Here is an 18,709-nt window from a genome sequence, read left to right on the forward strand (position 1 = left end):
AAGAGGAAGTTGGAGGAAAGTAGGAGACGAGAGTTTGGAGGAAGTACAAGGGAGGACAGAGAGGCAGATATTGGAGATGGAAGAGGGGACTAGAGGAGAGAAGGAGCAAGGGAGAAGGTATACCCCAAGGAGGTATGAGTGGCAGCCAGTAGAAATAGGGCCAGCAATAGATGAAGAATCAGGTGTGGAAGGAAGCTTGATTACATGGAATGGGGAGAAGGAAATGCTGCCACTGCTGGTAAGGGGTCAGGACAAGTACAGTATATCCCTTGGGGATCCCAGGACCTGGAAGGGCTGAAAAATACTCTGCCTAGTCTGCACGAGGGGGCAGGAAAGTGGATTAGAGCCTTTGAGGAGGAAACAACGGGACGATTGTTGGCTGTGGGAGATTTGAAGGCACTGCTGATAAGGTTGATGGGAACTTCCAAGCTGAAAGAACTGATGGAAACGGCTGGCTTACAGAATGTGGACAGTCCACAGACTGATGGGGCCAATTTTGATCCAGTGAGGCAGAGGGTATGGCAGGCCCTCAGGAAGCTTTATCCACCCAGAGTAGACCCCAAAGCCTTAAAGGGGGAACTACTGGGAGACACTGAAAACCCAGCAGCCTATGTAGAAAACCAGTTGAAAAGGTGGAGACTGGAGACAGAGCAAGAGGTGGAGAATAACTTGTTTCTGAACTCACTGTTCTGACAGAGCATTTTGGATGCAATGCCTCCACAGGTCAAGTCTAAGTTGGAGGAGGTGGTTGGGCTGTCATCACTGACCCCACGAGCATTCAGTGATCACGTAGTCGACGCGGTGGAGAAATATCGGAGAGACAAACGAAAGCTGGCTGAGCAGCAAGAAGAGGTGCAGCGAAAGCTATTGCAAATGCAGCTCAAAGAACTGAAAAAGGATTAAGAAAAAAGCAAAAAGATGCTGCCAGCCATCACTAGTGTGAGTACAGCCATTACACCATTAGATGGAGGAACCAGTCATTCTGTCAGTCAAGGGCCAGAAAACTCCATGCCAATAATGAATGTCTTCAGAGAAGCATTTCCACAGATGCCCTATTAGGGACAGAGTAAATTTAAGCAACAGCCCAGACAGGACTGGAAGTCCCAAGGAGGGGGGCAGAGGAGTTATGGGCAGACTGGTTAGAAAGCAAACTAGGGGGATGGGGTGCGTGGCTGACTAAATTGGCAATGACTGCAGGCATTGTGCTGATAAGTTGTGCATTTATTCTGTGCTGTTTTCTTCCACGTCTCAAGACTTTGATAATGCGTGCGACAGCAAAACAATTCCCGATGCTCCTGGAAATTGTTGAATCTGACCCTAGACGAGGAGAAAAGCCGATGATGTACTGTTACAGTCTGCACGATGCATCAAGCGGACTGGAAGGTGTTAATGATGTGGACACTAGTCTGTAAGGGTGTCTGAGTCTTTTTTCCTGTCTCAGCCACGGAGGGACAGGTTTTTGGCTCAGCAGCCGAGGATAACAGAGAGAGATCATTTTGAGCTCCGAGTATGGAAATTGTAGTTGACCCAAATTTGGGATTAAAATGCTGGACTTTATTTTGGCTTTGGTGCACGGCCTCTGAGTGTTCTCTTTCTGTGTGAGACCCTGTGGGTCTCAAAGGGGGGATTATATTGAGAAATGTATCTGACATAACCACTATATATACCTGAAATATAATCACTGTGTATTAGCTATTTACTATACTATGTAATCACTTCTAGGTACAGAATATTAATATGTATTATTTTCTAGACACATTTTGTTATGTGTTGTTTTCACTGGATACTTTGTACTCTCTTAGCTGCATATTATGACACTTACAGAACACCTGCTTGTTTAGCAGCACTATTAGCTGAGATGTACCCCATGTATTACACTCAGCCTTTGTTTAGTAAGAGATAACGGTGGCGGACAGGATGCTGCGAGCAGGAATGTAATGTGAGGGAGGTTGTCTGGAAAACATAACCTTGGCCACGAATGAGGTCCCAATGCGAATGGGTGAAAAATAATGGTGGCGCACCGCGGGCTAGGCAAGAGCGATTAATTAATTCATATATAAATGATATGCAATTAAAACTCGATTGGGTATGCTGATGAAACCGAAATGTAACTGAGATAAGAAATTACTATAAAGAATGCTGTACACCGGAGCTCGGCGGGCTTTCGGTGACAAGTTCATTGATTGCCTCAGCCTTTGTTTGCAAATAAAGGTTTAAACTTCTCGAAGAATTGTCTATGTCTCCAGGTCATTTCAAGTAGCCATGACAGGATTTACCAGCTTAGGCTGAGAGAAAAAAAATTCAATAAGTAAATAAATAATACTAGAAGATGTGTTGCAGTTACTCTATAGGTTGTCTTCAGTGAGCAGTTCAACGTTGAGGTGATTGAAGTTTTCCACACTGGTTCGGGGGGGGGGGGGTGTGTATGCGCGTGCGCATGCTACTTGAATGAATGTGATTCCAGCACAAAGGCAGATCAAATGTTAATGTTGTTATCCACAATATCACGCAGAAATGTTGTACCTTTTTCCTATTATTCAGCGATCAACGATTAGCTTCACCGTATAAAACACTGTGCCACACAAACCTTGCTTAATCGCGCATCATTTCATCTTTTTTGGTTGCACAAAACATACGTGACAGAGATATAGAAATTACCTTGCAGTTTCCGAGTTTGGATCTTGGATCTTAGAACCTTTCTGAAAGTACTCTTGCTGTAAAAAGACTTGTCTTCCTTGCATAGTAACAGTTACTAATGGGAACCCCTTCTGAAGAGTCCAAGTATTCATCATGGTCTTTACATCCAGGACATCTTCCATGAACCAATGCTACAACATAAAAATAATGAAAATATAAATCATACCAGGTTACTTTTCACCTATTGCCTTTTCACTTTGTCAGTCATTTCTGTCTTTAATTTATTCGAGTTTGTGGAAATGAGTCTCATTACAAATTAGTCTATACCGCCACCCTGTGGATATAGTGTGTACTGCACACAAAGCAACTTTACATCATGAAGTTCAAAGTAAATTTATTAAAGTCTTCATCACCATATACCTTAGGATTCATTTTTTTGCAAGCATTTTCAAGAAATTACAACAGAATTTATGAAAAACTGTACATAAGGACTGACAAACAACCAATATGCAAAAGATGACAAACTCCAAATAAAAATAGTACTGCAAATATGAATAGTAAATAGTCCTTGAAGTGAGTCTGTAGGTTGTAGAATCAGTTCAGAGTTGTGGTAAATGAAACTATCCCTGCTGCTTCAGGAGCCTGATAGTCAAGGGAAGATAACTGTTCCTGAGCCTGGTGGCGTGGGACTAAAAGCTCCTGTACCTTCTGCCCGATGGTAAAAGTGAGAAGTGAGCATGGTGTGGATGGGGGTCCTTGATGATGGATGCTGCTTTCTTGTGGCAGTGCTGCATGTAGATGTACTCAGTGGCGGAGGAGACTTTGCCTGTGATGGACTGGGTGGTTTCCACCAGTTTTGCAGCCTTTTTCAGTTCCTGGGTGTAAATTCTCAAATGGCGAAGCTAATCTCTGAAGAGGTATTGGCATATGCAGTATTTGCCAGAATGAGACCTGTCAGAATTTTGTAGTGAGATCTATTATTCTTCTAAATACTAAGGGATGCTGCCTATTCTGCACAATCTCTCCTCACACAACAAGCCGCCCGCCATTCTTGGAATGAGTCACGAATCTTTGCTGTACACTGTGGCAGGTACATTTTTTTCTTAGATAAGGAGAACTAAAAACATAAATTCTACTTTCTTTCTTTATTATCCTGTAAATATCTGCAAGAAAATGAATCTCAAGGCTGTTTATGGTGACATATACGTAAAGGGTGCAGAGGAGATTCACAAGGATGTTGCCTGGATTGGGCAGCATGCCATAAGACCATAAGACAAAGGAGCAGAAGTCGGCCATTCAGCCCATCTAGTCTGCTCCACCATTTTATCATGAGATGATCCATTCTCCTATTTAGTCCCATTCCCCTGCCTTCTCCCCATAACCTTTGATGCCCTGGCTACTCAGATACCTATCAATCTCTGCCTTAAATACACCCAATGACTTGGCCTCCACTGCCGCCCAACAAATTCCACAGATTCACCAGCCTCTGCCTAAAAATTTTTTCACATCTCTGTTCTGAATGGGCGCCCTGCAACCCTCAAGTCATGCCCTCTCATACTAGACTCCCCCCCTCCACCATGAGAAACCACTTTGCCACATCCACTCGGTCCATGCCTTTCAACATTCAAAATGTTTCTATGAGGTCCCCCCTCATTCTTCTAAACTCCAAGGAGTACAGTCCAAGAGCGGTCAAACATTCCTCATATGTTATGCCTTATGAAAACAGTTTGAGTGAACTCGGCCTTTTCTCCTTAGAGCGACAGAGGATGAGAGGTGAGACATGATAGAGGTGTATAAGATGATGAGAGGCATTGATCGTGTGGATAGTCAGAGGCTTTTTCCCAGGGCTGAAATGGTTGCCACAAGAGGACACAGATTTAAGGTGCTGGGGAGTAGGTAGAGGAGATGCCAGGGGTAAGTTTTTTGACGCAGAGAGTGGTGAGTGCGTGGAATGGGCTGCCAGCAATGGTGGTGGAGGCGGATATGATAGGGTCTTTTTAGGGACTTTTAGATAGGTACACGGAGGTTAGAAAAATAGAGGGCTATGCAGTAGGGTAATTCTAGGCAGTTTATTGAGTGTTCGGCATAACATTGTGGGCCGAAGGGCCTGTAATGTATTGTAGATTTATATGAACTTGTAGAAAGACCTTCCTTCCTTGAATAAGACAACCAAGACTGCAAGCAGATAGGATTGGTCTGGATCAGCGTTGTGGTTAACCAGGCGTCAAGGTCTGAAAGGCCTGTTCCTGTGTTCTCATGGGGTATAAGACATGGGGGTAGATAGAGTAATAAGACACCATGAAGAGAAATGCCTGCCCTGACAGAGTTACCCCTCCTGGCTTGAGAGATTGCCAAAGTTACCAAGCATCCATTCTCACTCAGTGACATTCAACAACACTGAACTCCACAGAACAATTAAAAAATTGCTGCTAGTATCTTATGAAGGTGGAGTAATTTAAACCACTGTTAAACAACCAATCTCAATTAGCGTAAAACTTTGTAAAATATCTTCTTCACGACTGTAGCTCTCCATTCAAATGAAGGGGTTGAGCGGATCTACAACTGGTAAATTTGCCCAGGAACAGTGGGCAAATTGTGGCAGGTCCATTAACTGCTCTTAAACCACAAAATGATTGCAATGTCTCAACACAGTGAGATATCTGACATGCTCTTCCAGGGGATCTGCGCTGGCTTACATTTGCAGGAAGGTGTAAGTGCCAGCAGCTGGCCACCAAAGCCACTGGCATTTTCTACCAAGTTCCAGACCAATAGTAATCATGTATAATCAAACGTACAGGAGGCATCAGTGTGGGTGGAAGTCAGAAATAGGAAGGGATCAATCACTGTGCTGGGAGTAGTCTCTCGGCCCCCAAATAGCCCTCGGGACACCGAGGGGCAGATAAGCAGGCAGATTTTAGAATGGTGCAGGAAATACAGAGTTGTAGTTATGAGTGATTTCAACTTCCCTCATATTGACTGGCAACCCCTGAGTGCAAGGGGGATAGATGGGGCTGAATTTGTCAGGTGTGGTCAAGAAGGATTCCTGACACAGTACATGGACCGGCTGACGAGAGGAGAGGCCATACTGGATTTAGTTCTGGGTAATGAACCTAGTCAGGTGGCAGACCTCTTGTGGGGAAGCATCTTGGTGAGAGTGGTGAAGCTAACTCCCTTAGCTTCAGCATAGCTATGGAAAAGGATAAAAACAGACAAAATGGGAAAGGTGCTTAACTGGGGAAGGGCTAACTATGAAGGGATGAGGCAGGAACTAGCGAGAGTAAATTGGAAACAGATGTTCAAGGGTGAAAGCACAGAAGTAATGTGGAGGAAGTTTAGGGACCACTTGTGATGGGTTCAGGATAGGTTTGTCCCACTGAGGCAAGGAAAAAATGGTGGGAAAAGGGAACCGTGGCTGACGAAACACGTGAGGCAACTCGTCAAGAGGAAAAAGGAAGCAGATGTTAGATATGAGGAGCACGAAGCAGGAGGGACTCATGAGAAATATAGAGTAGCCAAGAAGGACTTAGGAGAGCTTGAAGGGGGCATGAGAAGACCTTGACATGTAGGATTAAGGAGAACCCCAAGGCATTCTATGTGTATGTGAAGAACAGAAGGATGACAAGAATGAAGGTGGGGCCGCTAAAGGATAAAGAAGGCAACACATGCCTGGAGGCGGAGGAGGTTGGGGAGGTCCTAAATGAATACTTTGCTTCAGTACTCACAAGTGGAAAGGACCTTGATCAGGTTGAGGTCGAAACAGAATAGGCCTGTGTGCTGGACAATGTGGAGATTAAGGAAGAAGTAGTGTTGGATCTTCTTAAAAACATCAAGATTGATAAGTTCCCAGGGCCGGATGTGATGTACCCCAAGTTGCTGTGGGAAGTGAGAGAAGAGATCGCTGGAGCAGTAGCTATGATCTTTGAATCCTCTTTGGCTGCAGGGGAGGTGCCGGAGGATTGGAGAATGGCAAATGTACTTCCCTTGTTTAAAAAAGGTAATAGGGAGAATCCTGGGAATATAGACCAGTGAGTCTTATATCATTGGTCTGCAAACTCTTGGAAAGTATTCTTAAGGATAGGATCTATGAGCATTTGGAGAAGTACAGTCTACTCATGGATAGTCAACATGGCTTTGTGAAGGGAAGGTTGTGCCTCATGAGCCTAATAGAGTTTTTTGAAGAGGTAACAAAAGAAATTGATGAGGGTAGAATGGTAGATGTGATCCACATGGATTTTAGCAAGGCATTTGACAAGGTCCCCCACGAGAGACTCATCCAGAAAGTCATGAGGCATGGGATAAGCGGAACCTTGACTGTTTGGATAAAAAACTGGCTTACAGGAAGAACGCAGGGTGCAGTAGTGGAAAGAAAGTATTCTGTCTGGAGGTCAGTGACTAGTGGAGTGCCACAAGGATCTGTAATGGGACCCCTGCTCTTTGTAATTTCTATAAATGACCTGGATGTAGAGGCAGAAGGATGGATGAGTAAGTTTGCAGATGACACGTAGATTGGAGGAGTTGTGGATGGACCTGTAGGTTGTCGAAGGTTATAAGAGGATATAGACAGGATGCAGAGCTGGGCAGAAAAGTGACAGATGGAGTTCAATCCAGACAAGTGTGAGGTGATGCATTTTGGAAGGACAAACCAGAAGACAGAGTACAGGATTAATGGTCAGTTACTTAAGAGTGTGGATGAACAGAGGGACCTTGGGATTCAAATCCATACATCCCTCAATGTCGCTGCACAGGTTGATAGGGTAGTTAAGAAGGCCTATGGGTTGCTAGGCTTCATTAATAGGGGGACTGAGTTCAAGAGTAGAGAGGTCATGTTGCAACTCTACAATCTCTGCTGAGACCACACTTACAGAGTATTGTGTTCAGTTCTGGTCACCTCATTATAGGAAGGATGTGGAAGCTATGGAGAGGATGCAGAGGAGATTTACCAGGATGTTGCCTGGTTTGGAAAACAAGTCTTATGAGGCAAGGTTAGCAGAGATGGGACTTTTCTCTTTGGAGCATAGAAGAATGAGAGGGGACTTGATGGAGGTGTACAAGGTTATGAGAGACATAGATAGGGTGGATAGTCAGTACCTGTTTCCCAGGGCACAAATAGCAAATGCCAGAGGGCATATGTACAAAGTTAAGGGAGGGAAGTTTAGGGGAGACATCAGGGGTAAGTTTTTTTACATAGAGGGTTGTGGGTGCCTGGAATGACTTGCCAGGGATGGTGGTGGAGGCTAAAACATTAGGGGTATTTAAGAGCCTCTTGGACAGGCACATGGATGAAAGAAATATAAAGGGTTACGGGGTAGTGTGGGTTTAGTACTTTTTTTAAAGAAATATATGGGTGGGCACAACATCAAGGGCTTAAGTGTCTGTACTGTGCTGTAGTATTCTAGTGTCTAGTATCTCTCACTTCAGAGAAACTAAAGACAATTTCTTCTAAGAGACCCAAGATTGAAGGATATCAAACTAAAATTAAATACTATCATAAAATACAGTGAATATAACTTCTAAAATAAATGCTTAAATTCAAATGTATTTTGTCAAATAAAATAATCAGATTTTTGACAACCAACTATATTCCAAAATTATAATTTTGAATTCTATCTGAATGGAAACTTTCATGCAAATAGGAACATTTATCAACATCATGTCTTACTGAACCAGGAGGGAGATCTGAATTTCCTTTGCAATATTGTGGCACATTTAGTCTGCTTCCGTGTGCATCATCGGTATGACAAATCTAGAAAAAAAACATTCATAATTGGTTTTAATGGTTTGCTCAAAAAACCTGGAATTACTTAATTGATTTGAAAAGTACTGCAAATGACAGAGATTTATATCTTCACTTGGAAAAACATAAACACTGCCTCAACTTCTCTGCTTTGAAGCTCCCGTTTGAGTATTTGCTACTGTCACCAAGATCTGCAGTTCGGCCAACCCACACAGGCCTGCACCCTGGGCTTCCATCCCTGCAGGCATCTTCTTGTGACTGCCTCTAACCACGATCTACTACCAAGACCTTTAAAACTCTAATGCCTTTCAAGTTAATTAACTTTACACCACACTCTTCCATGCTACACTCATACCGAACTACTGCAAGAAATTTCTTTAGTCACTCACGATAATTCAAAACTTAAGTTTCACTTCTTGTGACTTTCACCACTTTTAAAAAGTGACTTAAAAGTTGAATTTAAATGTTTGATTTTGTCTGGAGCAGTTGCGCAATGATATTCACTTAAAGTAAAATTGGATAGGTATATGGACAGGAAAGGAATGGAGGGTTATGGGCTGAGTGCGGGTCGGTGGCCTGTTTCCGTGCTGTAATTGTTATATGGTTATATTCATCATGCAGCCTTTAAAGCATCCCATTAGTTAAGGTACTACACATCCTAACTCAGTGCAAGGGATGCATGTTCAAAACTCTATACCCATGATAAATTGACATTAAATCAACAGTAGAGTCATAGAAAAGCACAGCACAGAAAAAGGCCCTTCAACCCATTTAGTCCATGCTGAAACCATTTAAACTGCCAACTCCCATCGGCCTACACCAGGACCATAGTCCTCCATACCCCTACCATCCATGTACCTATCCAAACTTCACTTAAACATTGAAATTGAGCTTGCATGCATCACTTGTGCTGGAAGCTCATTCCACACTCTCATGACACTCTGAGTGAAGAAGTTTCCCCTCATGTTTCCCTTAAACTTTTCACCTTTCACCCTTAACCCATGTCCTTTGGCTGTAGCCCCACACAATCTCAGTGGAAAAAAACCTGTTGGCATTTACCCTATCTAGACCCCTGATAATTCTGTATACTATCAAATCTCCTCTCAATCTTCTATGTTCTAACCTATTCAATCTTTCCTTATAGTCTTTCACAATATGGCTATACCCAGGCAAATGAGGGATAAGCAAGAGAATCTCACTGATATAATGAGCTTGCTCCTCAGTAATTAAGATTAAAGAATCTGATTCAAGCAGAATATGAAGAAGTTATTCTGCATCTGATTACAGTCTATGTAATGGAGGTAGCTGTAATAACATTCATAGATTAGCTTTTCATATTTATTGCCTGACAATGTGTAAAGAAAGGCTAACAAATGCAAATCCTAACAATTTTCTTGAAGAAAAAGAAAAAAAAAAACAAAAAGCTAGTCATTTCATGATTGCTCCTTTAATCCGGGCACCTAGTTAAAAACTGGATGTTCTGCGAGAAATAAAGTTAGCTGAAATGACTCAAGTCTTGTGATGCAACATCTTAAAAGCACAGATATGGAATAAAATGTGCATAAATACCATGGTCCTGGGATATTTACTAGTAACAAGTGAATAACAGTTACATTTGTTTAAGTGTAACATATATCAGCACACAAACTGCATCTTTCAACAATGTTACTGAGTCCTTTTGGGTGGCGGGGTGGAGAGACGTCTCTACCAAAGGAGGTGTTTTAACTTCTAACATTATTTTGTATTTCATGCTTAATTTTTTATAATTGCTGATTGCAATTTTTGTTGCATGTCACACCAACACACCACAACAAATTCCCAACACATGTAAATGTATATGGCAAATAAAGTTGCTCCTTCATCCTTAAATGCATAAGCACAGATGAAAAAAAAGTATTTAATAACCAGTCAGGGTATAGAAAAGGTTACTGGCATAAAAATGGACAACAACTCCCCAGGAGCTTCTTTAAATAACCAATGTTGTAGATGTAAACAGTTCAGCTTACATTTGTCAAACTATTCCATAAATCCTCATTCTTTGCATTTGCATAGCTGTGGCGTTGGAGGTAGCTGATGGTGCCGGCTTTAAAAACATCTTCCGTCAGATAGTCCATCAGCATGTTCAGAATGCAGGCTCCCTGTAGGTTAAACCAGAACAAAAAATTACAGGGAAGACAGTAAGCCTTAAATGTGCCAAACATGCAAAGACAATAGAAAAGCATATGGGGAAAACACCCAACAGAAGATGCACTAGCAACCGCAGACCTGTTTCGTACCTGGGACATTCATTCGAAATGTTATTGCGTTGGCAGATGATGCCAATAGAACTTTGGTACCTGATGGACCATCAATAACTGTAGGAGACTGGAAGTGAACAATAGGCTTTTATTAACAGCGAAAAGGGAGCACGATATCTCGGAGACTGAGGGTGGAGCAGTGCCCCAATCACCTTTATACCGGGGTCAGTGGGAGGAACCACAGGAGCAGTCAGCAGAGGGGTGTGTCCAGACAGGTATACATAGTTTACCACAGTACCACAAGATAAATTTTAACAATATCTACAATATAAGAATATTTACAGCAAACTGCATCTTTCAATGAAGTTACTGAGCCCTTGTGGGCAGCGGGGTGGAGATGCGTCTCAAAGGAGGTGTAAGGCACCCCTTCCCTCTGCTAGCCGGCCCAGCTTATGGACTTCCATCAGGGAAGAGGCTTTGTAGCATCCATGCCAGGACCACTAGACTTAAAAACAGTCACTTCCCCCGAGCTGCCAGGCTGATCAACCCTTCTACGCATTAACCTAGCCCACCATTGCCCACCAACAACACTTTGTGCCACCTTATGTACATTCAATCTGTATATATAAACTAATCTCTGACTGGACAATGAACCAACTCATTTGTTCTCTTTTGCACTAGTAATTTAATATATAGTCGTTATTGTAATTTATAAATTTTATGTATTACTCTCTACTGCTGCCATTAGGAAGGCAAATTCATTTCAAGAAGACTAGAATACAAGAGATGAGGCTTTAAAAGGTATTAGTCACACTACACTTGGAGTGTTGTGAGAAGTTTTGGGCCCCCTATCTAAGACATGCTGGCACTGGAGATGGTCTAGAAGAGGTTCACAAGATTGATTCTGGGAATACAAAGGTTTACCTATGAGGAATGTTTGGTGGTTCTGGGCCTGTACCCGCTGGAGTTGAGGAATCAGGGAGGGTTTTATCAAAATACATCATATATTGAAAGGTCTAGAAGGAGTGGATGTTGGTAGGATGTTTCCTGTTGTGGTTGAGTCTAGGACTAGAGGAACATCCATTTAGAACAGAGATCTTGAGAAATTCTTTTAGCCAGAGGGTGGTGAATCTGTGCAATTCATAGTCACAGGCAGATGAAGAGTCCAAATCACTGAGAATACAGTATTTAAAGCAGAGTTTGAAAGGTTCTTGATTAGTCAGGGCATCAAAGATTATGGGGAGAAGGAAACAGAATGGTGTTGAGAGGGAGAATAAATCAGTCATGATCAAATGGTGAAGTAGAACTGTCTAATTCTGTTTCTATGTCTTAGATACGTATACACATACATATATAAGGAGCCATGCAAAAGTGTTAGGCACATGAATTCTGCCGTTTGGCATAATAATTGGTGCCTTCAGTCCACAATATGCCCAAATTAGTTAAGTTTCTGTATTCCAATTTTAAGAATGTATCTGTGATATTCATGAAATGTTGTGTGATTGTTGTCCAAGGTAAGTTTGAGACAGCGCAACTTGAAAAAATAGGTTATGCAGCTGTAATGAAATATGACTTGAAGTGACACACAATCTTCCCAATCCAATAAAGTTACAAGTAACAAAAAGCAAATAATGGCCAATTAACATATATATTTTCAAATCAGTTACAGAATTGTGTAAAAATCTTAGGCACATATATATGTACACCTAGGGCACAGCACTGTATTTGTCAACATGGAGTGGAGAGCGAGTTTGTAAGTTTGGTGGGAGCAAAGGATGCAGGGAATGGCAACAGTGGAACTCAGCAGGAGATTATGTAGGACAGGTGACAGGGAAGGAGTGCCAGGGCCGTGGGATGACACGGGTGCAGACACACCCAACCCTGAGACACCTGGCAAGGTCATTTCATTACAAAACAACTGGTTTACTGATCATTAAAGAATGTCTCCCTTCCCCTTTTCCCAACCATGATTCCCCTCTCCCTGCTCCCTTCCCACTCTCAGTCCATAAGAGAGACCCATATCAGAATCAGGTTTATTTTCATTCACATATATTATGAAATCTATGTTCCTTTGCAGCAGCAGTACAGTACAATACATAAAATCACTACAGTACTGAGCAAAGCCTAAGGCACATTAGTTATATATATATAGATGTGTGTGTGCGTCAAAGACTTTTGCTCAGTAATATACAGACACACCCACACACACTCTTACATCCACATTGTGCTTAATAGGATTGCTTTTATATTTTGTGGGTTGTTATGCTGCATCAGATCCAGTGTAACAATCATTCTGTTCTCCTTTATCGTCGTGTACTGACACATGACAATAAACAAACTTGAATCTTGATTTCTGCTCAATACCAGATGAACCTTTCAGCAAGTCATCCCACACGTTAGACAACAGATGAGCAGTTTCTGCTGCTACAAATATGAACTGTGCAATTTATTCCTTTCTCTTTTGCTTTGGCATTTTAAAGTCATTGCAATTTACTTATTTCCTATTTACCTTTTCATAAGAGACCTCGTCAAACATCTCCAGGATCTGCATGGGATTTTCCACCTCAGTTGACACCGGATGTGAAGAACTCAGAGCATCCACTTCCATGGCACTGAAAAACTTGTCTAAGAAGAACTCTTTCTATGAAAGACAAAAGCATTTTGATTTTAGACCTGGAATCACTCATTTACAGTTTACATATTGTTTCAGTCTTTCCAGTATTGTTCAACTCATGAGTAACTTGACTGTTTCAATATTTGTTAGGTTTCAATGATGACTCTCCCGCTTCCCACCCCATCCTTCTCAACTCCAGTGAGTACAAACCCAGAGGCATCAGACAATATACAATAACTATAACAACCACTGAAAGACTGTCCAACCTGTGCGTTCAACCAGTGTTGCAAAAGACAACAAACTGTTCATTTATGAAAAGAAGAAACAATAATAATAAATAAATAAGCATTAAGTATCAAGAATATGAGATGAAGAGTCCTTGGAAGCGAGTCCATTAGTTGTGGGAGCATTTCAATGATGGGTCAAGTTGAGTGAAGTTATCCCCACTGGTTCAAGAGCCTGATGGTCAAAAGTTTACTCACCGGATTTGTAGTTTGAATTTGCTTTGGGTGGTTACTTTTTAATTTTTATTTTGCTTCATGTTTGCAGTCTTGGCTCGTTTTTAAAGCCACCAGTGAGCAGCTACAGGGCAGAGAAGTAGCAACGTAGCCTCTCAACTTCTTTGTTCCATGTGGATACTAACAGCTTTATATCAACTTCCACCAACCATAAGCGGCAAGTTTGAAACAGTCTGTCAGACTGGCACATTTGGAACACCTTAAGTTTGAGAGTGAACACTCCAGCATCAGTAGTGATATACAGTATATTTCACACATTTTATGTGCTATTGAACTTCTCAAGCCTCAATTAAAATGAATGGCTCAGCCAGTTTCTTCAGACTGGTGCAGATAACACTGAGGTTGGTGGCCCTGTTGTTAGAGTCGAAGCTGGTCATAGGTTACAACACAACACTGACAGGGCTGAGAAGTAGCAGATGGAATTCAATCTAGAACAGAGGGATCTCAGGGATCCACATTCATAGAACTCTCAAAGTTGCCGTGCAAGTTGATAGGGTGGTTGAGAAGGTACAGGGCCTGTTGACCTTCATTAGTCACGGGATTGAGTTCAAAACCTGAGAGGTAATGTTGAAGCTCTATAAAACTCTGGTTAGACTAAACTAGGAATACAGTGTTCAGTTCTGATCGCCTCATTATAGGGAGGATGTGGAAGCTTTAGAGAGGGTGCACAGGAGATTTACCAGGATGCTGCCTGGATTAGAGAGCATGTTTTATGAGGAAAGATTGGGTGAGCTGGGGATTTTCTGTTTGGAACAAAAGAGGATAAGAGGTGACTGCATTGAGCTATCTAAGATGATAAGAGAACTAGATAGAGTGGACAGCCAGAGAGTTTTTCCCCCAGAGGAACAATGGCTAATACAAGAGGGCATAATTTTAGGGGGGTGATTGGAGGAGTTTCAGAGGAATGTCAGAGGTAGTTTGCTTTTTCACACAGTGGGAATTGCATGGAATGCAGTGCCGGGATTGGTGGTGGTGGAAGCAGAGGCAGATAGCTTAGGGACATTTAATATATTCTTAGATAGGCACAAGGATGAAAGAAAAATGGAAGACTATGTGGGAGGAAAGCATTAGATTGATCTTGGAACACAAGACAATGTGGGCCAGAGGACCTGTGCTGTACTACACTTTTCTATGCTCTATAAGCTGAGGTTAGTATAGGAACATGAGTACAAAGCATTGCTGAAAATCCCCATACATGCACAGAATTAACAGCTGCATTATAACAATTCTTATCAAACTGTTTGGAGTAGTTTATTCAAGGACAGGTTTGAATACATACAACTTGCAGCTCCGGGAATGTGATGTTAACGGAGACGTATTCCATAAATTTGGCAAATCCTTCATTCAGCCATAGATCATTCCACCACTCCATGGTCACCAAGTTGCCAAACCACTGAGAGGAATATTTGTTCAAGCATTAGATGGAACAAGTATTGTCTACACAGAGAATATTTCAACACCATCAAAGAGCAACCATAGATACTGACACCTTTTATGCCATTCCCCCCCAACATATTTGGCATGAAAATATTTTAACAGTGTGCATTACAGCACAGCTATTTTATGTCATGTAACGGCGCAATCAAACTTCATTTCCCTCATTGAATTATGAGTTTTTTCATACCCAATCAGGAGCAGCAATAGCAGCAGTCCAAGGACAGATCTTTTATTTCCAAGAGCCAAAGTATGGAGAAAAAGGGTAAGAACACACAAAATGGCTAAACTCTCCATCTTTTTGTAAGTAACATACAGTAATTTGTTGGGCTTCTATCAAAACGTTCCTAGGAATTAGATGAGCTTTATCTGCCACATGTACATCAAAGCATCGAAAAATACAGTGAAATGCATCATATGTGCCAAATCCGATCAGCAAGGGTTCTGCTGGGTGCGATCCAGCAAGTGTCACCACAGATCTGGTGACCCAGCATACCCACAACTCACTGACCCTAATCCTAACCATATGCCTTTGGAATGTGGGAGGGAAATCACATGATCACGGGGAGAACGTACAACCCACCTGAAAGGCAGCTGCAGGAATTGAACCCATCTGTGCTCAGCACTGTGAAGCAGTTACACTAACTGCTACTCTACTGTACTACGCCAGTAGCTACAACCCTAGGAAATTTTCCTTGGCCAAGTTATGTTACTCACCGGTGGCAAGTTTCTGCCATTGAGAGTGATATCAGCTGCTGGAAAGAACACACCATCACAGCAAGAATTCTTAAAAAAATGTAAGAAGACGGCCTTGCAATCCCTTGGCAGAGATAATAGACAGTAGATAGTGGGTGCAGGAGTAGGCCATTCAGCCCTTCTAGCCAGCACTGCCATTCACTGTGATCATGGCTGATCATCCACAATCAGTACCCCGTTCCTGCCCTCTCCCCATATCCCTTGACCCCGCTATCTAAAAGAGCTCTATCTAACTCTCTCTTGAATGCATCCAGAGGCTTGGCCTCCACTGCCTTCTGGGGCAGAGCATTCCACATATCCACCACTCTCTGGGTGGAAAAAGTTTTTCCGCATCTCTGTTCTAAATGGCCTACCCCTTAGTCTTAAACTGTGGCCTCTAGTTCTGGACTCACCCATCAGCGGGAACACGCTTCCTGCCTCCAGTGTGTCCAATCCCTTAATAATCTTATATGTTTCAATCAGATCCCCTCTCATCCTTCTAAATTCCTGCATATACAAGCCCAGTCGCTCCGATCTTTCAACATATGACAGATCCAAGCTAACGGAGGTAACTAGCCAGGGGAGACTCGAGGGAGAGAAAGTCTTCACTGAGCTATGTAGGGCACTGCACAACGGATCCTAACTCTCCAGCCGTGTGGAGACATGTGAATAGGAAATTTTTTTGGGCACCAGGTGCTTCAGCATTCCCTGGGCCATAGAAATTTAAGGCACAGAAGGAGGTCAGTCAGTTAGGTATCCCTGCAATTGGAGGGCAAGGACTGAAAGCAGAATGGTAGTGTAGTGATTAGCAAAACTCTCTACGTTGCCAGTGACCAACCAGAGGTTTAGGGTTCAATAACCACCACTGTCTGTAAGGAGTGTGTGGTGTTCTCCCTGTGACCATGTGGGTTTCCTCCAGGTGCTCCAGTATTATCCCACATTCCAAAGGTGTACTGGGCAAAAGCCTTAGGCACATGTAAAAATGGTTCCTTAAAGTGAGGACGCTTTCAAAAATAATGAAATAAATATCAAAAAAATTACTACAAAGAGCAGTAAACAGCAAAAAAAAGTAAATCAAAACAATATTTGGTGGGACCACCTTTTGCTTTTAAAACTGCATCATTTCCCTTAGGTACACTGTCAAACAGTTTTACAAGGGGTGATTGATAAGTTCGTGGCCTAGGGTAGAAGGAGATGAGTTATTAACTTCAAACTTTCTGCATGTTCACTCAAAAAGTTGAACTGCATCTGCATGTAACAAGAGTTGTATAACTCATCTCCTTCTACCTTAGGCCACAAACTTATCAATCACCCCTACCCTGGACCACTTCTACAAAGAAGGGATCTGTATGCTTCACAACCGTTGGACTAAGTGTGTACATGTAGGAGGGGACTATGTTGAAAAATAAATGTGCTAGGTTTTCTAAAATTGACTCCTTCTACCTTAGGCCACAAACTTATCAATCACCCCTTGTATAAGAAAATTGGTGGTAGGTTGTTCCAAACATCTTGGAGAACTTGTCTCGGTTCTTCTGCAGACTTTGACTGTCTTACTTGCTTCTACCCCTTTAAGTTATCCTAGACAGCCTCAATGATGTTGAGATCAGGGCTCTACGGAGGCCATACCACCTGAAACCATATAAAAAATCTAGGGTGCTTCAGACATTTGCACAGTACCGCACAGGTTATGGTCAGTAAGTTGTGGGCATGCTGTGTTGGAGCTAGAAGCCAAGTGATACTTTTGGGTTGCCCCTGCACACTGTGTTAGTCATAAACACAAAATGACATAGTCCTCTGTATGTATTGATGTATGTACGTGTGACAAATAAAAATCTTTAAAAAATCTCTCTAAATCCAATCTAATCTAACTCTTGAACTTGCAGTACAAGGTGGACTGCATGTGTAACTCTTTCCATTTTCCTGCCACTTCCAGGTTCAGCTACAGTATCCAACACCAGCTTATCCTGGGACGTATTGATGTTCCAAAGTTGAAAACTGTTAACTTCTGTCATTCGTTACCTGGTGAGCCAGCTCGTGTGCTATAATCATGGTGATCCAGAGTTTTTCAGAAGCCGAGGAGGTTTCCGAGTTGTAAAGCAGAGCCGTTTCTCTGTAGGTCGTTAAGCCCCAGTTCTCCATAGCCCCAGACTGAAAGTCAGGGATTGCTGCCAAATCTGTAGGGAAAGCCCAGAAACAATATGGTAGACACAGACAGCAGACTTGATGGATATTTTCCACCTCTAGCTGGATTGTGCTATTTTTCTCCTTTCTCACTTACAACTAAGTTCTGCAATGTGAAGTGATTTGTAATGGGAACAAAGACCAAGGCCTGAGGTGGCTGCAGAGACAGTGCAGCCAATGGTTGGTTGGAATCATTCCAAAAGTAGCTCAGCACAAGCTAGGACAAGCATAGAACAGCAGATTGGACAGGCACAAAGTGAGATTCCTTTGTGCAAGGAGGAAGACAAAAAGGAAGTGACTAAGGCCTATTAGTTTAACATCTGTTATTGGCAAGAGGCCGAAGTCTGTAATCAAGGAAGAAATAGCTAGCATTGAGTGAAGCTTAATGCAAAAAAAGCAAATCACCATGATTTTATTAATGTTTGACAGATTTGTTCAAGTTCTTTCAGAATCTGAATCAAGTTTATTATCACTGATTTAGTCATGAAATATGTTGTTTTGCAGCAGAAGTACAGTGTAAAACATTAAAAATTACTATAAGTTACAATAAGAAAGTATAAATATAAATAGTGCAAAAATAGAGCAAAATAGTGAGGACTGTACAGAAATGTGATGGCAG

General features: G+C 42.2%; 1 protein-coding gene across 4 annotated transcripts in view; it reads right to left on the reverse strand.

The window, feature by feature from the left end:
- LOC132393949 (endoplasmic reticulum aminopeptidase 1-like) overlaps positions 1-18,709 on the reverse strand; it is a 109,233-nt gene that overhangs the window by 30,542 nt on the left and 59,982 nt on the right. For all 4 annotated transcript variants that reach the window (XM_059969438.1, XM_059969439.1, XM_059969437.1 and 1 more), the window contains exons 6-11: positions 17,929-18,083; positions 15,020-15,133; positions 13,118-13,249; positions 10,378-10,509; positions 8,297-8,380; positions 2,659-2,828 (exon numbers count right to left, since the gene is read on the reverse strand). In XM_059969438.1, coding sequence (XP_059825421.1) covers positions 2,659-2,828; positions 8,297-8,380; positions 10,378-10,509; positions 13,118-13,249; positions 15,020-15,133; positions 17,929-18,083 — 787 coding nt within the window. The remainder of the gene's footprint in view (positions 1-2,658; positions 2,829-8,296; positions 8,381-10,377; positions 10,510-13,117; positions 13,250-15,019; positions 15,134-17,928; positions 18,084-18,709) is intronic.

Source organism: Hypanus sabinus, chromosome 5 (genome assembly GCF_030144855.1).
Source record: "Hypanus sabinus isolate sHypSab1 chromosome 5, sHypSab1.hap1, whole genome shotgun sequence".
In the NCBI taxonomy this organism is placed as follows: domain Eukaryota; kingdom Metazoa; phylum Chordata; class Chondrichthyes; order Myliobatiformes; family Dasyatidae; genus Hypanus; species Hypanus sabinus.